This window comes from Siphateles boraxobius, unplaced genomic scaffold (assembly GCF_051911475.1).
Source record: "Siphateles boraxobius isolate OS27281-9 unplaced genomic scaffold, OSU_SipBor_1 7, whole genome shotgun sequence".
In the NCBI taxonomy this organism is placed as follows: domain Eukaryota; kingdom Metazoa; phylum Chordata; class Actinopteri; order Cypriniformes; family Leuciscidae; genus Siphateles; species Siphateles boraxobius.
Genome location: NW_027509197.1, coordinates 3,075,922 through 3,099,660, shown reverse-complemented (window position 1 = coordinate 3,099,660; position 23,739 = coordinate 3,075,922). Strand labels below are relative to the sequence as shown.

General features: G+C 45.9%; 1 protein-coding gene and 1 long non-coding RNA gene across 4 annotated transcripts in view; both read right to left on the bottom strand.

Moving 5' to 3' along the window:
• Nucleotides 1-9,945: 9,945 nt before the first annotated feature.
• LOC143723274 (uncharacterized) lies at nt 9,946-10,782 on the bottom strand. Its single transcript, XR_013197078.1, has 3 exons — nt 10,484-10,782; nt 10,248-10,316; nt 9,946-10,026 (listed from the first exon to the last, which is right to left on the bottom strand). It is a non-coding gene; the product is annotated as an uncharacterized LOC143723274 (long non-coding RNA).
• An 8,131-nt stretch (nt 10,783-18,913) lies between these two features.
• galnt13 (polypeptide N-acetylgalactosaminyltransferase 13) overlaps nt 18,914-23,739 on the bottom strand; it is a 129,679-nt gene continuing 124,853 nt past the window's right edge. The window contains exon 12 of one of the 3 annotated variants that reach the window (XM_077215254.1): nt 18,914-20,831. In XM_077215254.1, the coding sequence (XP_077071369.1) occupies nt 20,691-20,831 (141 nt within the window). In that variant the 3' untranslated portion in view covers nt 18,914-20,690. The remainder of the gene's footprint in view (nt 20,832-23,739) is intronic. The other 2 variants (XM_077215253.1, XM_077215252.1) reach the window with 2 other exon arrangements.

Genomic DNA, 23,739 nt, shown 5'->3' with positions numbered 1-23,739 from the left:
GGCAACAGCAGCAGCACTTTCTGTCCGGACACAAAGGTGCGACTACGTGCTGTCCGATCATACCACGTTTTCAGCCTCGTTTGAGCCTGAGCCAGATGTTGGTGAGCCCTAGAACTCAGCTGTTCCAGCTTCTCTCGCATTTTCAGGACATAACTCACAATGTTGGTTGGCTGATGAGGAGCGTCCCCCTCCCAACTCTCTCGGAGAATGTCAAGTGGGCCTCTCACTTCCCGCCCGAACAAGAGTTCGAAGGGGGAGAACCCGGTGGATGCCTGCGGTACCTCTCTGTAGGCAAACAATAGGTAAGGAAGCCACTGGTCCCAGCCAGTTCCTGATTCCGACACGAACTTCCCCAGCATCGACTTCAGGGTCTGATTGAATCTCTCAACCATACCGTCGGTCTGCGGGTGGTAGGGTGTGGTTTTAATGCCCCGAATCCCTAACAGGGAGTACACCTGTCTCAATGCCTTACTGGTGAAATTAGTTCCCTGATCAGTTAAGATTTCTTTGGGGACACCCACACGGGAGAAAAGTTGAATCAAACTATTGGCCACTTGCCTTGCCTTAGTATTTCTGAGGGGGAATGCTTCAGGGTAACGTGTTGCGTAATCGCAAATTACCAAGATATAGCGGTGCCCTGCCCTACTCCTCTCTAAGGGACCAACTACATCCATAGCGATGCGACTAAAAGGCGTGTCAATAATTGGGAGACTGATGAGGGGAGCTTTTAAGCCTCTTTTGGAGCGAGCAGACAACTGGCACTCTGGACAAGACCTAGAGTACTCTGCTATGTCCCTGTTAACACCTGGCCAATAAAATCTTTGCAGGATTCTCTTCTCAGTCTTCTCCCTGCCTAGATGTCCTGACCATGGAATACTATGACCTAGGTGTAACACTTTGGCTCTTAGAGTCTTAGGAACCACTAACTGCTCTGTGTCTGTACTCACCCGATACAGTTTCCCATTATTAATAACAAAACACCTGTCACCCTCCCCATGGCATCCCTAGCCTCATCATCGGTCTTAACAGAAGAAAAGCAAGAGCTAAGTGTGGGGTCTTCCTGTTGAAGCTTCTTGAAGTCTTCAAAGACTTCAATGTCCACTAGCTGTGGAAAGGACAGACTTTCCTGCACCAATGTACCTGCCACCTTTGCTCTACGCTTCTCTGCCCTGGACTTTTTAGGTTTATCACCAGGACAATTCTCAAATGGTAACTCTGACCACACATTGGAGTCTATTTTGGTATTGGCCTGTGCTCTAGTTGTAACATAAGCACTGACTGTGTTAACACTCTGCAATAGCTCTGTAAGAACTGGCACATCCTGGCCTAAAATCACTGGGTAAGGGCATTTATCCAAAATCCCTACGGTTAACAAATATTTTTGGCCATTAATATCTATGAGAACCTCACTGGTCTGGTGCTCAGACTCATCACCATGGACACAACGGACTCTCACTTTGCCCACAGGCTGGAAATCAGACCTCAAACAAGAGCGAAGCACGAAAGACTGACTACTTCCTGAGTCAACCAAAGCCTGGACCATCTTTCCACTTATCTTCACAGGGACAGTAACATCAGAAGACACACAAGGTATGTGCTTGCTAGGGCCAGGTAGGTAACATAGTCTGGAATCAGAAACTTTCTTCAGTGTACAATTGGGCCTGATGTGACCTTGTTGACCACAACCGTGACATTTAGGTACTCTAGGTGTTCCAGTTGGAGCGGGGCTAACATTGGGGCTATTGGATGGTCTAAACACACGACTATTACCACCCGCAGACCTACCAGGGACTGTCATTTCTGGCTCTCTTTGGGCTGCTTGGTAGGGTCTTCTCCAGTCCTGTTGTTGTAGACCCAGATGATAGCCTCTTCTGGATTGTCTGGCAGCCATGAAGGTCTCCACCAGATCTGCTGCTTGCACCGACGAAACCGGGGTGCGTTCCCTCACCCATACCTGAAGCTCAGGGTACAGCATGCCCAGGAACTGCTCCAGCACAATTTGGTCGCACACTTGTTCCCTAGATTGAGTCTCTGGAACTAGCCATTTCTCCATCAGGTCCTTTAGCCGGGCTTGCAGTTCTTTCGCCGTCTCCCCCTCCTTGATTGACTTGGAGCGGAAACGCTGGCGGTAAGTCTCAGTGCTGATGTTGAACTTGTTGAGAATGGCTTGCTTCACTTTCATGTAATCCTGGCTGTCTTCAACACACATGGCTACATAGGCAGATCTGGCCTTACCATTCAACAAGGGCACAAGGTACAATGCCCAAGTCTCATGGGGCCACTGACTCGCCACTGCCAGCCTTTCGAAGGTGGTCAAATAGTGTTCAATATCTTCATCCTCTTCATACGAGGACATCCTAGGGGGTTTCCACCCCCGCTGGAGGTTTAGAGGTGTGGCAAGGCCGAGAGCAGTGGAGTTGAGGGAGCTCTCCATCCCTGTTACTGGATGCTGATCTGGATGTGGCTGAGGAGTTGGTACATCCAGAAAAGGCATGTTGAGTGGATCAAAGGCTGTCGCAGGGCGGGAGCTGGGCGGGTCCATCTGTTGCAGTCCGGTGAGTGGCTGCTTCGTCGCCTGTGTTAATGCTGGGTCGCCTCTCACCAGTTGCCTTAGTTGCTTGAATTGATGCTCCATACCTTTCCATCTCCGATCTTGTCGAAGCGCCTCTGCCTCTAACTGGTCCTGCTGATGCCGCTGAGACTCTACCATAGTTCTTACAATCCTCTCCAAGCAATCTGTCCTGTCTTCGACCACCGGAGTGTGATGCTTGGATGACTCTGTGGATTTAGGCCTAGCACCCATAGCTGAACCATCTCTAGGGGGTGCCGCACCTCTGTCTTGATTGTCCATCTTGACTCCCCGAGTGCTGCTCGGACACTGTTTACCCGGAAACCGCTGCCACCAAATGTTATGGGTAGACGTGACGGAATTGTCGTGAGCAGATGAAAGCACTCAGGAGAGGTTGGATGAGTTTGGTTCAGATGGGATATTTTTTATTTTTCCCAGTTAAGGCCAATGCAAGGCAATAAAAAATTAACAAAACAAAAAAAAAGAAAAAAAAACTGTTTAGTAAATAAAGCAAATTGACATGAGTCAAAAAAAAAGAACAACAATCAAATGTTACAGCTGTTTGAAAATTGACCTTAACACAAGTCACTATATTTAACGTAAAGACAGACTTATGTCCTCTCACTCACGCTCCTCCCGACAGAATGACAACACTAAACTTTATAGTCCTGAGGTCACCCCTGGTATTGGAACATACCAACACATGATTATGGTGCAGGGGTGGCTCAGCTGACAAAGACAAATGCTTAAAAACAGCTAAAATACTACTTCTATGAAACTAGAAAATTACAGAATATTATTTCTACATTTTCAGCTAACAATTGACAAGCAACAAGTCATATTCTACAGCTACAAATAAATAACTCAAACTCCGGGTCATTTGCTATTGACCCGGAAGTCATAGCGTCATTTAAACCCCACAATCGCGGCAAATTTTCCTTTACACAAACACACCGGAGACGTCAGTACGACAAAGATGGTATGTCAAAGCTATGTTTCTCTTAAACTAAATAAACGGATACATACTGAAAACATGTGTTGCGTGATTATTGTAACTGATTATGACTGTAACGTAAATGACATGATTTTCTTTAAAACGGCAAGATATGTATTGATGGAAGTAGCTAAAGCATATAAATCACCGCAGTATTAGCTGTTAAAAGTGTGCACACAAAAGCTACGGGATATATGAGATTTTGTAGTGAAAGGCTAGATTAACACCAGATTTGTAACAGTATAAATATTAACAGAAGACATTAATGTGCTAGACAATCACATACAGGTCACATTTGCACTCAGTCTTTGTGTACTGGAATAGGCAGCATATCGCTGCCGTGACGATAGCTATGCGCCCCGTCACACTGTTCCAGTGTATTTCGCAGTAAACAAGCCGGTACCACAGCCCGCTTGCCTGCACACAAACGCCATTTTTACGGCGACCCAGATAAATCCCAAAAGAGAGTGTATTTTCTGGTATTCCGGCCACGGCCGATGGTGTTATGAGTGTTGTAAGAATGCCCACGTCTCAGTGCCCATTACCACACACAGACACAGCCTGCCACAGTTCAGGGCTAGCACAAATAAAATCGACTCATGTCGATTGTGAAAAAAAAAAAATGTTGTGAATGTGCCCACGACACAGTGCCCACAAAAACTACACGACACGTGTCTCTCGGTTTCTGTAAAAACGAAACCGACACACATTCAATCAGCACAAGCCGACGGTGTTTTCAGTGAAGTGAGTGTGCCCGCTGTCCCGCGCCCACATTCCCTCACAGACACGCTCAACCCCATGGGGTTTGTCCCGCTCGCTCTCTCTCCACAATCTGTCATAGAGAATTCGAGCGCGACCAGGCATCCCACCGTGATCAGCCACCTCCCGCCTCGCACACTGTAAACACAGTGCCTCAGCACAACGAAGCTCTGCTGCCGCCGCTATGCCGCGGCCAGAGCCCGGATTTCATTCTACCTCTAGCTATTCATGCAGAGGCGTGAGCAAAGCTTCCCGGGGTATCAGAATGGGTGTTGGACACTATAAAAAGAGGCTATTCGCTACAGTTCGCTCGACATCCCCGCCGTTACATGGCGCGAGTCGAAACCACGGTAAACAATGAAGTATCTCATCTAATTCGAGCCGAAATAGCGAAACTGCTAAGCAAAGGGGCCATAGAACCTTTATCTCAGGCTCAGAGCGAAGGGGGGCTATATAGCGGATATTTTCTGGTACCGAAAAAAGACGGCGGACCCATTCTAGATCTGCGACAGCCGAACAGAGTGCTTATGAAGCTCCAGTTCAGAATGCTGACAACCAGGAAAATCCTTGTGCAAGTGCGCCAGGTAGACTGGTTTATGTCAATAGATCTGAAAGATGCCTTTTTCCAAAAACAAATAGCGTCACGTCACAGGCAATTCTTGAAATTCGCCTTCGAGGGCCAGGCATATCAATACACAGTCCTACCATTCGGCCTATCCCTAGCACCCTGTACATTTACGAAGTGCATGGACGCGGCCCTGGCACCCCTGAGACTTCAAGGCATGCGAGTTTTGAACTACTTGGACGATTGGCTGATTCTAACTCGATCACATTCAGAGCTCATAGAACACAGAACCACATTACTCGAGCATCTCGAGAATCTGGGTCTCACAGTCAATTGGGCAAAGAGTTCGCTGTTTCCCAGCCAGAAAATCTCTTTTCTGGGAACAGTGCGGGACTCACTGTCTATGACAGCACGTCTGTCGCTGGAGCTCAAACTGGACATTCAGCGCGCCACGAAATCCTTTCGCCTCGGCTCTATATTCCCGCTCAAAAGGTTTCAGAAAATGCTGGGCCTCATGGCCTCGGCATCTTAGGTACTTCAGCTGGGCCTGCTTCGCATACGCCAACTGCAGTTATGGCTGAAAGCGCGAGTTCCACCCCGGGCATGGACCTCTGGTCTGTTTCGCCTCAGGGTCGACATGAAATGCGTTTCGGCTCTGGAACCTTGGAAAATAGCCGACTGGTGTCAGTCAGGCGTGAGTCTGGGGACTCCCTCAAGTGTGACGGTGGTGTCCACGGACACCTCCACCTCGGGATGGGGAGCGCTGCTCGAGGGCAGACCGTTCTTTGGCCAGTGGTCAGAACGGGAAAAGCTCCTACACATAAACTGTCTGGAAATTCTGGCAGTCGACAACGCGCTACGCTACGCGCACTTTTGAGATGGGCTGCTCAGAGATGAGACTCAGTTCTTTCCAGGAGTTGGTAGCAGGGCCACTCCTTTCCCCGGTGGAGGGCTGGCGAAGAATCCTTATTCAGAAAGAACTGACTCTCTCGTCTCTGAGCATATAAAGTTCTCGGACAACACAGAGTGCCCCCCACAAGCCGTGCTCTCCTCGTCCCCCTCTGTCCCAGAGGCGGTTGACACAGCGTGCCGTCCACGGACCGCTTCGCCCCTGTCCCCCTCTGTCACCAGACCCTTGACAGAGCAGGCCCCCTTGGAACGCTGGTCCTTCCCTGGCCTCCTCTGTCAGGGTGCGGTTATGACCTTGCCCCCACACCGGGCCGCTATGCCGTCCACGTCTGGCCCGGTCATTCCGCTTCGCTGCACCACCGGGGGGACGTCTGTGGTTCTTGACGCCGCTGGCACAGTTGGGAGCCTGCCTAGAGCTTCCCTTCTGTTCAGCTGAGTCGCGCGAACCGTCGGCTCGGCTTGCGATTCATTTCGCACTGTTTCCTACTCGCTTCTGGGGAGTCTGCTCCACTTTGGTCGGTGGCTATGCCCCTATCATAGAGCTGAGGTTGCTACCCTACTGGCGATGGGTGCGATTGAGACTGTTCCTCCAGCCGAAATGAGGTCCGGGTTTACAGCCCCTACCTCATTGTCCCGGAGAAGTCTGGTGGGTTACGGCCAATCCTGGACCTACGCATCTGAACCGCTCCCTTCACAGGCTGCCGTTCAGGACTTGGTCGCCTTCTCCACTCAGCCATTGCTGACTTGCCTGAGACTATCAAGTGCAAGAGTGTGGTTCCACTGAAGTTGTTTCAGAGGCTCCTGGGGCATATGGCATCTGCAGCCGCGGTACGCCGCTCAGATTGCTTCATATGAGACCGCTTCAGCTTTGGCTTCGCGACCGAGTCCCGAGGTGCTCATGGCAACACGGCACCCTCCGAGTACCAGTTACTCCGACCTGCCGTCAGTACTCACCCCGTGGTCGAACCTCAGTTTTCTACGGGCCCGAGTGCCCCTGTAACGAGCTTCCCGGCATGTTGTTGTCTCAACAGGAGCCTCCACGGGCTGGGGCGCCATGCGCAATGGACATGCTGTCACACTCTCATGTTGAGCAGAAATGCTCCTGAAAAATTCTGTGAGATTTATCACACCCAGGTGTTGAGCAGAAATGCTTCTGAAGTTCAGTGAATTTCTTCACACTTAGGTGTTGAGCAAGGTTGCTCCTGAAGCTCAGTGATTCTCGCATGTAGTGTTGGGCAGTATGGCATGTCTATTGCCTCGAGTTGCTGGCAGTACGCCTTGCCCTGCACCGCTTCCGGGGGTTGCTCAGGGGTCAACACGTACTAGTCCGATCAGACAGTTCCGCCACAGTAGCGTACATCAACCGTCAAGGTGGTCTACGCTCGCGCCGTATGTCGCAACTCGCCCGCCACCTCCTCTTATGGAGTCAGAAGCATCTGAGGTCGCTTCGAGCCATTTTCATTCCCGGAGTCCTGAACTGTGAGGCCGACGAGCTCTCACGGCTTCAGCCCCTCCCGATCTCTGGAACCTCCACGTGTGGCTCCTCGACGGGACGAGGCAGGTTTGAGTACCCTACCACCAGCGGTGGTGGCTACCATCACTTCCGCTAGGGCGTCGTCCACGAGACACATCTATGCGTTGAAGTGGAACTTCTTCGTCAGCTGGTGCTCTTCTCACCGAGAAGACCCCCGGAGATGGTCGATCAGCGTTGTGCTTTCCTTCCTTCAACAGGGGCTGGAGCGAAGGCTGTCTCCCTCCACCCTGAAGGTCTATGTTGCCGCTATTGCCGCACACCATGACTTCATCGAAGGTAAGTCGGTGGGGAAGCACGACCTGGTCATCAGGTTCCTGAGAGGAGCGAAGAGACTAAATCCGCCTCGCCCTCCTCTCGTTCCCTCTTGGGACCTCTCAGTGGTTCTAACTGCCCTGAAGAGTGCTCCATTTGAGCCCCTGTAATCAGTCGAGCTTAAATTCCAGTCTATGAAGACAGCGCTCCTGGTTGCACTGGACTCCATCAAGAGGGTAGGGGACCTGCACGCATTATCCGTTGACGAAGCGTGCCTGGAATTCGGGCCGGCTTACTCTCACGTGATACTGAGACCCCGGCCTGGTTATGTGCCCAAGGTTCCTACCACTCCCTTCCGGGACCAGGTGGTGAACCTGCAAGCGCTGCCCCCGGAGGAGGCAGACCCAGCCTTGGCACTGCTCTGTCCAGTATGCGCTCTCCGCGCCTATGTCGACAGGACGCAGTGTTTCAGGACCTCAGACCAGCTCTTTGTCTGTCATGGTGGGAAGCTGAAGGGAAAGGCTCTCTCCAAGCAAAGGTTGTCTCACTGGATAGTGGACGCCATTGCTTTGGCATACCAGCAGCAAGGTCGACTGTGCCCCCTTGGTGTGACTGCCCACTCCACCCTGAGTGTGGCGTCCTCTTGGGCTCTAGCGCATGGCGCCTCGCTAACAGACATCTGCAGAGCTGCAGGCTGGGCGACACCTAACATATTCGCCAGATTCTACAATCTCCGAGTGGAGCCAGTGTCCTCTCATGTACTCGCTTCAACCAGCTAGTACTGGACCCGCTCAGGTGTCTTCGCTTGCTCGCCATTCCACTCCACGGACTGGATACGTGCGATATTCTCCTCAGGTGAGCTTCCCCGAAAGCCCTGAGTTCCTCCAGCACTGCTGACGTTGGCGCTAGTGTCTATTGCCTGCGCGTCGGCTAGGTGCCTCCCGTGTGCATGGTCCCTCCCCTGAGCCACCCCCACATGTGTATTTCCACTGTAAGCCTCTCTGAGCATGTGTCTTTCCCTTGGCAAGCCACCTTGCCACCCCTGGGGTTGAAATATTCCACCTGCGGCTGGATACCCCAGTGTTCTCCATATGTTCCTTCGGGTCATATGTGTATTCTCTAAGTCCCCCCCTTCCGGGTTGGCATTAATTGCATACTTCCCCTAGCTTGGGATATGCTTCCCAGTGTACCTTGGTATTCCTGTGTTAAATGGAGTCCTTCGTCCAGTCTCGACAGGGATCTCGATTTACGCAGGGCACTGGAAGACAGCTGAGAAGGTAGCGTGATTAGACTGGTAACCCCATTCGTCGTCATCCGACTTAACTCGGAGTGACAACGAAAGGGAACGTCTATGGTTACGTATGTAACCCTCGTTCCCTGAATAGGGACCGGAGACGTTACGTCTGCCTGCCACTTTCCGCTGTACCGCGGGGATCGCCTGAGCTCAGTCTTGGCTCCTCAGCGAAGAAACATATCTGCATGTTGCCGGCTTCCTCCTTTTATACCCAGAGGGGGGGCGGAGTTACGCCATGCAAATTCCGCAGACCCATGGCATTTCTTTGCCATTGGCTCGTTTTGTAATACTCGAAGTTGAAAGGCTTTCTAAGCGAAACCCCATTCGTCGTCATCCGACGTAACGTCTCCGTTCCCTACTCAGGGAATGAGGGTTACATACGTAACCATAGACGTTCTCTCTAGACAGGGAACGAGTACTGCATATCTTGCCGTACATACAACAGTGTATTCAGTGATGAAAACCAGTTTGTATCAGCCTGTCGAGCGTATTTATAGGCCAAGGCCACGCCTATTCTGGCGGGACGTGACGAAATGGGCGCGAAGCGACCCCCATTGGGTATCACGTCACGCAGGGCCTCTCTGAAAACAAACGCATCACTTTGCTTCAAAAGGCCTTTATAACCCCGCCAGAGCCGCGTGGATTACTTTTATCATGGATGGATGGACTTTTATAGACTTAAAACAGAAACGGCCATTCACTGCCATTATAAAGCTTGAAAGAGCCAGGACATTTTTTAATATAACTCTGATTGTATTCGTCTGACTTGAGGGTGAGTAAATTATGGTAATTCTCATCTTTGGGTGAGAACCTTTATGGTCTGTGTTAGGTGCTTTTAGCACTAAAGCTATAGGAGTTAAGAGTTGAACATTTTTGTCTCAGAAATCAGAATAATAATAACAATATTTAGTTTAAATAGGTAAACAATATGTTGGCTTTCTTAAACCAACATAATTATTTCCTAACATTTGAACATGATTACTATAATCTGTACTATAATGTAAAGACAATTCTATGAAGATTTACAACAAAAGTTACAAAACCACCTACCAGTTACAAGGCACTTTAGCTCCCATATCCATTCACCTCTGCAGGTTTATGTTTGACGGATTGTGTCCTTTACATTGACCATCAGCACCGGAGTAATTACCTGAAATATTTTAAAACATGGTCTGTCAACATACAACGATATTACAAGTATACAATATTTGATAGAAACACTAAAGACTGAAAACGTTTAGAGTGAATGCTCTTTTTTAATGTTCCCATTACCTCTTTATGAATTACTTTCAAAAGACATTAAGATTAACACTTTTAAGTAGCAAAAATTGAGTATTCGTATGCATAGAACACAATATTATAGTAGGCTACCTTTATTGTCAATGGAGACTTTATTGCGTCATTGGTGTTATATTCATCTTCAAACAGGCAGTTTGGTGTCTGGATTAAAACAAATCTAGCTGTTATTCAAAAGTAACATATTCTCAGATTTAATGCGACTGTCATACAATTCTAAGAAAGTAAAATCCAACACTGAAAGACATTGATATATCAAGGATAAGAGAAAGCTATATGTACACTGAAAAATACACACACAAAAAACTTACAGTTGTGAAAGAGCTCTGTTCCGTTGACCAGGAGTTCTGTTGTTTGGGCCCATGTGTCAAATAGCCAATTTAGACAATGGACATTTTGCGCTGATTTCTTCAACAAAAACGTTACTTTCTTTGCGCTGTTTGTTGATTTCAAATGTTCTTAGTAATGGGAAAATCACGCTGTGATTGGTGGTTTTAAACGTCGATCCACAGTGGCCCCCAATCAGCTTCTCGTCTCTTGTAAACACATTTCGCGCAACAGTTCACACAGTTCAGAGTAATATCCTCAAAACACTTTACGAATGCTGTTTTCAGAATCAGAATCAGAATCAGAAAGAGCTTTATTGCCAAGTGTGCTTGCACACACAAGGAATTTGTTTTGGTATTGAGGCTTCCAGTGGACATATACAAATACAAATACAACATGAAACATGAAACATAATACTACAAATTATAAGAATAAAAATATAAATATATGAGAATAAAACTATCACAGTTGGGTTTAGTCAGAATAGACATTTTCAGATTTACAGATTATGAACCTATTTACAGTGTTTTGAATATTATAAATAAATAAATCTACATATAAGTATCACCTGAGTTGTAGGATATTGCACTAAACAGTGGGAGTATTGCACTTACAGGCATATGCCTTGGGAGGAGTGTTAACTGTTCAGGAGGGAAATGGCCTGTGGGAAGAAACTGTTCCTCTGCCAGGAGGTTTGCCAAAAGTTTAACTCTGATATTGATTAAGATTTATCAATGTCACTCATACTATTAGAGCATGGTGGTTTTCAAAATTCGTAAATGCCTGGGGGGGTGTGGGGTTAGTTTTTTTAACCAAATTTAGGAGTTCTCTGGGCTTGAGATGCCTAGTGCAACCGAGGAATTGTTGCACCTGGTGGTTATCCCTAGTAAGGAGGATGTCTGTTCAGTTCTTTCAAGAACTTTTAGAGGGAAGGGCTGGTAGAAGCTTGGTGTACAGCAAGGTGCACCCGCCAGTATTTAGGATTACAGTTGTTATTTCTTTGACCACACGAACACACACTTAAAACCCACTTTGGGTCACGATCCACCAGTTCTACGCTGTTCTAGAGTTTTCTAAAACTACTCTATATCAAATATTCTTTTAATATGAAGGCCCCATAAAAATGTGAAGAAAACAATTTTCAAAATTATTGTCCCTTTTTTATAAGTAGCATCAGTTTATATCACAGGCATACTTGCACATTGTACAAATGTAACACTTTCAAAACGAAGTGTTCCAGTCACAACCAAAGACACTTATGAACCATGATTTGAAAAAAAAAGAGAAGATATTTTAGATAAAACCAATTCCCTATATGTTAAACGCAAGAACTGCCCCTAATGCTGTTTGCTCTTTGATACCAGTCTTTCATTTGAAAGCCACATTTCTAACATTTGAAAAAAACTAATTCCATCTTAAAAATATATCTAAATTACGACATATGCTGCGAATGACAAATGCAGAAAAGCTAGTTCATGCATTCATGAGCTCAAGGCTAGATTATTGTAATGTTCAACTAGGTGGTTGCCCTGCACACTTAATAAGCATGCTCCAGGTAATCCAAAACACAGCAGGTAGAATTCTTACTAGAACCAGGAAGTATGACCAAATTAGCCCAGTTGTGTCAACACTGCTTTGGCTTCCTATTGAACATTGTATCCACCTTATTCCTGACGAGCTTACTGCGTTTTGAATAATGGGTGGCACTTCCGGTTTGGAGAACTTCCATTCAAAAAGACTTAAACGAATCATTTCAAATCATAAGGTTGCCCTACAAATAAAGCTGATCCGTCAGTTTGACTCAATGAGCTATCAGTTTTCTTTCATGTTTTATCTAAGAATAACATGAGAATATCGAAACATTTGGTATTTTAACGTGACATTTTATAACAAGAATATCTATAGTATTTGGCCCCTAATTTAATAACAAATGATCATTTAGACGGAAGTGAATCAATTAAAACTAACTTTAGCTGGAAAAAACTTTTTTCAAGAGCCACTATAAAACCAAACCAATCTCTGTTACCTTAAATTATATCTTTATCTCTGTAAAGCTGCTTTGAAACAATCTACATTGTTAAAAGCGCTATATAAATGAGGATGACTTGACTTGACTAGTAAGAGCTTTGCATTATTTTCCTCATGATTATTTTCTTTTTTCCTTTTGAATTCCGCTGTATGATAAATGTCAACATATACTGCACATTTGTGGTCTGTTCTCCCGATTTAATTTACGATGTAATAATTCACTGGAATCGTCCCCAAATCCTCACGTCTCTTTCCAGGTTTGGTTTCACAGGTAAGTACAATTTAATATCTGTCAAAATGACTGAAATCACTTTAAAATAGTATCACGCAATGCTGAAGTATTTTTTTTTAATATAATTATGCTTTTGAGATTATTCATGGTCTGTTGAAAGTACCTTATTGTTGATGCTTTTACACTTTTAAATACCCTTTTAGTGTTGGATGGTTGAAGGGTGAGTAGAATAATGTAATGTCATCGTACACGGTTTAAATATATGTATATATTGCGTCCATAGAGCTAGTCTTTCACTGATTGTTTACAGCTTAACGGAAGTTACACCCATAATTCGCGCAAAGCGGCATGGGGGAATACTGTGGATACATTTTAAAATCTTGCTAATAACTTAAAAAGCACTAAATGGTTTAGCTCCTCAGTATTTGAGCGAGCTCTTGGCACATTATAGTCCTTCACGTCTATTGCGATCTCAAAATTCTGACAACTGAACTGAGCTGGATGATGACATCTTTTTTTGCAGAACTGCTTTAAAGATGAAATGAACTAATTTAATAATTTATGATCTTTACAGCGGAACTGAAACAGCACTGAACTGACTTCAGCTAAACAACAATTTTCCTGTTATCACTGTAAAGCTGCTTTGAAACAATCTGTATTGTAGGCCTATAAAGCGCTGCATAAAGAAAGGTGACTTGACTGAATTAGAATTATACAAATTATAGTTCCGTTTTGGTGATGTATGTACTTCTCTTCATTTCAGAATCCACTTGGATAACTTACAAAACCACAATGGATAACCTAGTCCAGATACTTCCTACAAATATATATATATATAAATAATGCATATAATTTAAATAATACATCTGGATTATAAAAAAAAGAAACCCACAGACATAGTAGTTCCCCTTCAGGGACTACCGCTGCGTGAAATCGCAGTGGGAACGCCCTCAGCGTGACGCGTCTGAAGCATGAATGAAATCAGTCAATGGAGAGAATGAGCGTACGGCGAGTGACGTCATCGACCAGGAAGCTATAAATATCCCCTGAGTACACAACACGCCAGCTTTTAGTTACTTCAGCAGCTCTGTGTGTGTCTGAATCTGTCGATTGTGTTTGTCTGTTTTGTCAGGAGTTTTCACTATATATATTTTATATAAAAAAACCAATATGAGCGAGCAGTATAAGAAGTGTGTTCCCCCCCTGTACTCGGCACATCACGGGTGGGGATTCACACGAGCTAAGTGTGGCTTGTTTGGGAGTGCAGCAATGCCCAGTCGGCTCTCGAGGGAGTCGATTGTCAGCATTGCGAGCCTTTTCCCTTGAGAACTCTGCGCTCGCGGCGATCGCTCTTCGAGGAGAGTGATTTGCTGCGAGCTCCCCGAGGCTCGGGTCCCGCTTCTGTTGAGGCAGAGCGGCGGCGCTTGTCTTGGGGCTCGCAGATGGATCTCGCTGGCGACGTTGAGACGGGCTCCGCCCTATCTCAGATATCTCCGACGAGATCTAGTGCCTCTCACCCGGCTCTGGAAGCACGCGCTGCAGCGGTTACTTCTGCCCGGGTGGAGGCACATGATGATGTTGAATTGAGATTTTCCAGTTCTGAGGAGCTGGATGTCGAAATTTTATTATCAGAGAAAACTAGTTTATCACATTATACTGCAAATGAAGAAGGTTTGATGGATGTATTATCTCGGGCTGTTGAAAAGCTAAAAAAAAAAAAAAAAAATAACAGTATCGAGTGGCCAGCTGATAGACAGGTTTCTAGAATTAAAAGCAATCTAGATGATAGATTTCTGTCTGCACGACCTCAACCTTCTAGCCGGTGCTTACCGTTCTTCCCAGATCTTCATGCTGAGTTTTCAAAGACCTGGGTTAGACCGGTTTCAAGCAGAATTTACACAAATCAGTCCAATGCTTATGGTAACATTGTTGGTGCTAAATCTGCTGGTTATGTGACGATACTGTAGGCGGAGGAGACGCTTGCGAGCTATCTCTCTCCTGCTTCATCGTCTTCACTTAAAGCACCGGCTCTTCCACCAAAAAATAAATAAATAAATAAATAAATATATATACCTCTGTGCTGGTGGGGAAGGCTTGCTCGGTGGCTCGGCAGGCGGCTGCATGTTTGCATACGATGACTTTTATGCAGGCTTTTCAGGCCGACCTGCTCAAAGGAAATCTGAGGGGGGTCCCCGCCGAGAGAGACTTGCGTTCACCTCCCTTAAGGGTGCCCTGTCTCTCCCGGCGCCCTCAGGGGCCCGTCCTACTAACCCTGCCGAAACAGGGCGTAGAAGGGTCTGGCGAGTGCTTTCCCGAGGGACGCTCGCCGCCTCTAAGGAGGGTTCTAGTGTGTTCAGACCAGTCGTTCCCAGCCGGTGCGCCGTTACAGGGCACTGTGTCTGTCACGCAGAATGTTCAACCAGAGCAAAGTCTTTCGTCGAGTTCGTCTTCAAAAAGAGCACAGCAGAAGCGGAGTGTCACGTCTCGTGCCCCCCTGCAGAGAAACTGGAGGGACGAGGCGGGGTGCTCTCCGGCGCGGCCTTCTCGGGGCAGGACTGATCTGAGGACAGTCATTGTCGCCAGAAAGGCCGCGTCGAAAAAGTCCTGACGGGCTGAACGTCAGGACTCTGAGGGTGGTCCCCATCGGAAAAAACTTGAGTTCACCGCACAAAAACACGGTGCCCTGTCTTTCTCGATGCCCTCAGGGGTCTGTTCTACTAACCCTGCCTATACAGGGCGTAGAGAGACTCGGCGAGCGATTTCCCGAGGGACGCTCGCCCCCTCCAAGGAGGGTTGTGGAGTGCTCAGACCAGCTGTTTCCTGCCAGTATGTTACAGGGCGCTGTGTCTGTCACTCGGGATGTTCATCCGGAGGCCAGCCTCGAGAGGCTGGTTCCCTTAGTAGAGTTCCTGGCGGAATGGGTCCCCCACCCAGCAGGGAGTTAGGATACTACTTCATCGAAAAAAAAAAAAAAATCCTGACGTGCTGAACGTCAGGGTTCTGAGGGTGGTCCCTATCGTGAAAGACCTGAGTTCACTGCACAAGAACACGGTGCCCTGTCTTTTCCGATGCCCTCAGTGGTCTGCTCTACTAACCCTGCCTTCACAGGGCGTAGAGAGACTCGGCGAGCGATTTCCCGAGGGACGCTCGCCCCCTCCGAGGAGGGTTGTGGAGTGCCCAGACCAGCTGTTCCCTGCCAGTACGTTACAGGGCGCTGTGTCTGTCACTGGGGATGTTCAAATCAGATCCGAGGACTGGTTTGTCATGATAGATCTAAAGGACGTTTACTTCCATGTATCTATCCTCCCTCAACACAGGAAGTTCCTGAGGTTCGCTTTCGGGGGCGAAGCGTACCAATATCGGGTTCTTCCGTTCGGCCTAGCACTGTCACCCCGAACATTCACGAAGTGTACGGATGCTGCTATAGCCCCGCTGAGGTTACAGGGCATCCGCTTTCTGTACTATATAGACGATTGCTTGATTCTAGCTCAATCGGAACAACAGGCGGTTCGGCACCGAGATGTCGTTCTTGCTCATATCAAGTGACTGGGGCTGAGGCTCAACGCCAAAAAGAGTGTTCTTTCTCCATTACAGAGAACCACTTTTCTAGGTGTAGTGTGGGATTCAACGACGATGCAAGCACGATTGTCACCTGCTCGTATTGCTTTGATTCTCGCTGCAGTAGATCAGGTCAAGCTAGGCCAGTCATCCACTGTAAAACAGTTCCAGAGACTGCTAGGTCTCATGGCAGCTGCGTCCAACGTGATACCTCTTGGCCTCTTGCACATGAGACTGTTACAGTGGTGGCTCAGGACCAAGGGATTCTCCCCGAGGGGAAATCCGCTTCGCATGATCGTGAGTTTGCGACGGTGTCATCACGCCCTGATCATGTGGAAAGATCCTTGGTTTCTGTCCCAAGGCCCTGTGTTAGGAGCTCCTTGTCGTCGCGTTATGCTAATGACAGATGCCTCTCTCACGGGTGGGCTCAGGGTCTGTGGGAGGACCATCATCGTCTGTGGCACTTAAACTGCCTAGAGATGTTGGCGGTGTTTCAGGCTCTGAAACACTTCCTCCCAGACCTAAGGGGCCACCATGTTCTTGTCCAGACAGACAACACATCGGTGGTTTCTTATATCAACCATCAGGGGGGTTTGCGTTCACGCCCGCTTTACAAACTGGCACGTCAGATCCTTCTATGGTCCCAGGGGAAAATTCTTTCTCTGAGAGCTTTTATCTCCCGGGGTATTTAAATCAGGGGGCAGACATCCTGTTAAGACAGGGGCCGAGGCCCGGGGAATGGAGTCTTCACCCCGAGGTGGTGGAACTCCAATGGAAACATTTCGGTCTTGCCGAGGTAGACCTATTTGCTTCTCGAGAAACATCACACTGCCCGCTGTGGTTCTCTCTCAGCCATCCAGCCCCGCTGGGGTTGGATGCGATGGTACATCCGTGGCCGAGGTCACGCTTGTACGCTTTTCCCCCGATCGCTCTGCTCCCAGGAGTTCTGGAGAGGGTTCGCCGGGACGGGCTCAGTCTCCTGCTAATAGCCCCGTTCTGGTCGGCCCGGGTATGGTTTGCGGACCTAGTGTCTCTCCTCAACGGCTCTCCCCTAGAGATACCGATCAGGAGAGATCTGCTCTCTCAGGCGAGTGGGTCGATCTTTCACCCCCGTCTAGAGCTATGGAGGCTGTGGGCTTGGCCTCTGAGGGGGCCCAGCTCATAGATTCTGGTCTCTCGGCTGAGGTCGTTGAGACCATCCTCCGATCCAGAGCTCCCTCCACGAGGAAGTTATATGCCGCGAGGTGGAAACTTTTCACCTCTTGGTGTGGAGAGCGCCAGCAGGACCCAGTTAACTGCCCGGTTGGTACAGTCCTGGATTTCCTGCAGGACCGTCTCTCCACAGGGTTATCCCACTCCACACTGAAGGTGTATGTGGCGGCCTTAGCTGCTTACCACACCCCTTCAAGTGGAGGTTCCCTCGGGAAACACCCGCTTATGTCTCGCTTCCTTCGTGTCACCTTGAGGCTGAGGCCTGCAGTTCGCACAAGGGTACCAGCTTGGGATCTGGCCGTCATCTTAGAAGGTCTCTCCCTTGCTCCTTTCGAGCCCATTGAGGAAGTTTCGGAAAAGTTTCTTACTCTAAAGACTATCCTTCTTCTCGCTATCTCATCTCTAAAAAGAATTGGAGATTTTAAAGCACTTTCGGTGGCTCCCTCGTGCCTGGAATTTGCTCCTGGTTGGTTAAGGCCTTTCTCTTTCCGAGACCAGGTTATGTTCCTAAGGTTCCAACTGTTTCAGTTAGACCTATAGTTCTGCAGGTTTTCTGTCCTCCGCCTTTTCTGACGTCAGACCAGGAGAAAATTAATTTGCTGTGCCCAGTTTGGGTTTTGATGCTTACGTCCACAGAGCTGCCCTGTGGAGGAGATCGGAACAAATGTTCGTCTGTTTGGGTCACCTAAGAAAGGGTGTCCTGCATCTAGAAAAAGGATGAGCAAGTGGGTGGTCGAGGCCATCCCACTTGCTTATGGTTCGGCCCATCAGCCTTCACTTTGGCTGTAAGGGCTCATTCCACCCGGAGTATGGCTGCTTCTACAGCTCTTCTTTCAGGAGCTTCTCTTCAGGACGTTTGTGATGCGGCAGGCTGGTCCTCACCGCACACTTTCGTTAGATTTTATTCCCTCGATCTTAGCTCCACTCCCGGGGCTCAGGTTCTCTCGTCGGTTTGTGTCTCCTAATGACACACGACGGGGATTTGGTCGTATGGGGATGTGGGTATTGCGTTCCCACTGCGATTTCACGCAGCGGTAGTCCCTGAAGGGGAACGTCCCGGGTTACGTATGTAACCCTAGTTCCCCGAAGGGACGGACGCTGCGTGTCCTGCCATACTCTCGGCATCCCCTTGGGTCGCTGCTTCAGTAACTTTTAAGCTGGCGTGTTGTGTACTCCGGGGATATTTATAGCTTCCTGGTCGATGACGTCACTCGCCGTACGCTCATTCTCTCCATTGACTGATTTCATTCATGCTTCAGACGCGTCACGCTGAGGGCGTTCCCACTGCGATTTCACGCAGCGTCCGTCCCTTCGGGGAACTAGGGTTACATACGTAACCCGGGACGTTTTCCTGTGCTAATCTTATTATTAAGAAGATGATACATTTATCAACAATGTTTTATTACAGTTAGCAGTTACATTAATCTATTACACATGAGGTCAGTTGAGAGAAAAAGCTGTGACAAAAAAAGTACAAAACAGTTAACATGAAGTCAATTGCAATCACACATTTTCCGGTTTTATGAAGATAAAAAAATACAGAAATATACAGACTACCATGCATGCGATAGCTCATATTAATCATTGATATATAGTTTTATGACACCCCTCTCAATTGAGAGCATGTTTAATAACTAAATACACAAAACCATTAAACCCCAATTCAAGAATCAATATTATTAAAATTAAGTTTGTGTGTGTGTGTGTGTTTGTGTCAAACAAACATCGATAGAACATTGACAATACATGGGAGATGCATTAGATGTGTACATGTAGGAGCAGTGGAATAAAGCTGTACAGTATTTTCCCAACATTTCATATACACCAAGCAGTATTATAGCAGTATAGATTTTTCCACTGAAGTTTTTAGATTTCATCTTAAAAAAATATTTGCTTTAATATGTACATCAATGCTCAAAAGGCCTAGTTCATAATTTGTACAGTTGTGTGTCCAGGAACATCCATCAGTCACACCTGTGTTTATGGAGATTATAAAGGTGGGGCTTCAAATGATTTGGTTTAGTTTTGCCTGTGAGATGCTGCTGCCTACAATTCTCCAATGATTTTTATACATTATTATTATTTTTTTTTTTTATAATAGTAGCACATTACCAAATGTAGACACACAAACACTACATTTGAAATGTTTGATAAACATAAACTGATAAGTACTTGATAAGTATCCTTAAAACAGAAAAGTCCAGGTCATTTGATTTGGGGTTAAATATGAAGTCCCTTTTTTGTTTTTGTACATGATAACCTGATGAAATGTGAAGAAATAATGAAATGTTCCTTTTCAAACAAAGTGTTTGAATTTTTGCACCCCATCCCACACACACGGGTTCAATTTATTATGAAAATGTGCAATTTCCGATATCTTATTAACTAACTAAATTCAGATGAACTAGATTAAGATAAGATAAATCATACACCCATACATCACATGAACTGTACTATGCATGAAGATGACATGCAACTTCAAAATGAGCTGCTGTTTTAAAAAAAGACTTTCCCCTGAATATCTGGATGTTTGGTTTTACAGGTTCAGTCTACATGATTTTCTGATCAAGTTTCCTTTAGTAGGTCAAGTTTATATTGCAGCCTTGTTGAAAGAGATCAAGATAGTTTTGAGAAACAGCAGCAAGTAATACGTATAATCCACTGACAAACACCCAATCCCTTCAGGTGCTTTAAAGAAAGTGGAGCAGAGGATTCTGCCCAGTGCTAAATGCACTTCAGCACAGTGGAGGCTGACACTATCACTCCATCTCTAAAGAAACATATAAGCTACTGTAAAAGATATGACGTGTAGGATATTAAGAGGCACCATAACTCCCACACATGAGCAGCATAGATAGCCAGTGACACAGATCAGAGACAGCATGCGTTTAAACCTCACCAAGCTGTGATCTGACCCTAGACCAGTGAATCTGAGAGTAAAAGGATGCAGTCCAGACATGAACAGAGACACAAGCCTGGCCACAATTGGGTCAGTAAATGGGCTGTGTGTGATTCTTCTGATCAAAGCCTGGCTGGACTTGATCATGAACCAGCATATGACAGTTCACAGAGCTGTGAAGAAGGCCATAAACCTGACTCAAGGACTCGTGTTGTGTGGTGAGTGCTGAGATTCAGGTCTGAATTGGATGTTGCCGGCTCTGTCAGACAATTAGCGTCATATTCCTTAGGATCCACTGCTGTGAGCGCCTGGCACTACAGTCTCTGAGAGTGGGAACCATCTTATCCTCTTCAGAAGGCATGTCGAGACACTGGTTACTGTTCACATGGAGCAGAGTCAGCCGCTGTGGGGAGAACAGATTTATAGAAAATGAAAAACAAACTAGTGTGGATCAATCTCACAAAGTCTGTCAACCTGACTCATATTTCACGATAAAATATTATTAATAATAAGAAGAATAATAAGCTTCATTAAATATTTAAATAATGCTTAAATGAAATTGAAACACTTTCACAATACGGTTTCATGTTAACATTAGTTTATTATAAAAATCAATCTTAATGTTAATTCCAACATTTACTACATATTTTAAAATCAAATAAAAAATAAACAATTGTATTTGTATTAACTTACATTAACTGATGTCAACAAATGAGACTTATTGTAAAATGATACCAATAAAATAAACCTAGTTTAGGACCCGCAGGCTTGATTGCATTTGACAGTATTTTGATGACATTTAAGCAGATTTTAACCCCAGATTTTGGATTGAAGTTGTAGAAACTATCCAACACAGTCCAATTAATTAACAGTAATATATTTTGTAATAAATGATAAGTTAGCAAGTAAAAATATGACTTGGCAAAATATAATATATATAATAGGTGCTGAAAGTCAGTAGGGCTCTTCTGGCCCAACTGTGAAAGTATAGAAAAGATAACCTCGTATTCAGTCAGCAGCAGCCAGTGCTATAGCACTGTTTTTTTTATAGCAATGTCTTTTTGGCCAAATACACACACTCATTTGTCAAAAAAGGTGGGAGAAAACTGTATGCTTTTCCGTAAGTATATTGGATCCATGCAATTAGTCTAAAAAACTTGCTGCTGTCTGTATCATTGATGTTAATCGAACAATAAAAGAAAAATAGAAACTCACTTACCGCTCTTGACTAATTAAGCATATTTATTTCATACTACAGGTCCTTCTAAAAAAATTAGCATATTGTGATAAAGTTCATTATTGTCCATAGTGTAATGATAAAAATTAAACTTTCATATATTTTAGATTCATTGCACACCAACTGAAATATTTTAGGTCTTTTATTGTTTTAATACTGATGATTTGGGCATACAGCTCATGAAAACCCAAAATTCCTATCTCAAAAAATTAGCATATCATGAAAAGGGTCTCTAAACGAGCTATTAACCTAATCATCTGAATCAACTAATTAACTCTAAAAACCTGCAAAAGATTCCTGAGGCTTTTAAAAACTCCCAGCCTGTTTCATTACTCAAAACCGCAATCATGGGTAAGACTGCCAACCTGACTGCTGTTTCTGAACAAATAGGCTGTTCCCAGAGTGTTGTATCAAGGCACCTCAGTGGGAAGTCTGTGGGAAGGAAAAAGTGTGGCAAAAACGCTGCACAACGAGAAGAAGTGACCGGACCCTGAGGAAGATTGTGGAGAAGGACCGATTCCAGACCTTGGGGGACCTGCGGAAGCAGTGGACTGAGTCTGGAGTAGAAGCATCCAGAGCCACCGTGCACAGGCGTGTGTAGGAAATGGGCTACAGGTGCCGCATTCCCCAGGTCAAGCCACTTTTGAACCAGAAACAGCTGCAGAAGCGCCTGACCTGGGCTACAGAGAAGCAGCACTGGACTGTTGCTCAGTGTTCCAAAGTACATTTTTCGGATGAAAGCAAATTTTGCATGTCATTCGGAAATCAAGGTGCCAGAGTCTGGAGGTAGACTGGGGAGAAGGAAATGCCAAAATGCCTGAAGTCCAGTGTCAAGTACCCACAGTCAGTGATGGTCTTGGGTGCCATGTCAGCTGCTGGTGTTGGTCCACTGTGTTTTATCAAGGGCAGGGTCAATGCAGCTAGCTATCAGGAGATTTTGGAGCACTTCATGCTTCCATCTGCTGAAAAGACCTGACCTGACCTGAACCCCATAGAGAATCTGTGGGATATTGTGAAGAGAAAGTTGAGAGACGCAAGACCCAACACTCTGGATGAGCTTAAGGCCGCTATCGAAGCATCCTGGGCCTCCATAACACCTCAGCAGTGCCACAGGCTGATTGCCTCCATGCCACGCCGCATTGAAGCAGTCATTTCTGCAAAAGGATTCCCGACCAAGTATTGAGTGCATAACTGAACATAATTATTTGAAGGTTGCCTTTTTTTGTATTAAAAACACTTCTTTTATTGGTCGGATGAAATATGCTAATTTTTTGAGATAGGAATTTTGGGTTTTCATGAGCTGTATGCCAAAATCATCAGTATTAAAACAATAAAAGACCTGAAATGTTTCAGTTGGTGTGCAATGAATCTAAAATATATGAAAGTTTAATTTTTATCATTACATTATGGAAAATAATGAATACATGGACCCTATTAATCCGTTTAGCACAGTCGGGATAAAAAAGTCACATGTAACCATTTTAATCTCAATGAATTGGCCAAAAACTATTTATCTATTCGATTAAGATATGTAAACACGTGATCTGATTGAAAACCGAACCTGGAAAGTTCTGCACATATAAATGGCATAATGACATATGACACAAAGGACGAGCTGTTGTTGTTGATTATAGTGTAATAAATGACTGCCCTGTCATTCTAAAATTCTCATTGCACTTATCACTGCTGCAGGAGAATGTCGTCACGGCAGTCTTTGCTTCAGACTCTCATCCACAGATGACTTGTTTCGGTTACGGGAAGGGGTGTTTTTCTTTTTATTGCATGCTAAGTATAAGCAGCACAAAGCTTCACGTGTTTTGGGCAATACCGGTGAAACTGTCTAACAAGATACTCACATCAATAACAATCACACAGTTGTGTCCTTTGCACTAGAGTTTAACAGCCTTGTAGCCAAAGGATCAGAGGTTTATATCTAAACCGCGGGATACGAAACCGTCGACCCAATGGAAGTGGTTTGAATTCAGGATAAAGCACATGAGAAGGGTCCAGAGTCATTTCCCTCACCTGTTTAAAAAGCAACTCCAACAAGTCTGAGCCTCCGTAAAAAGTATAT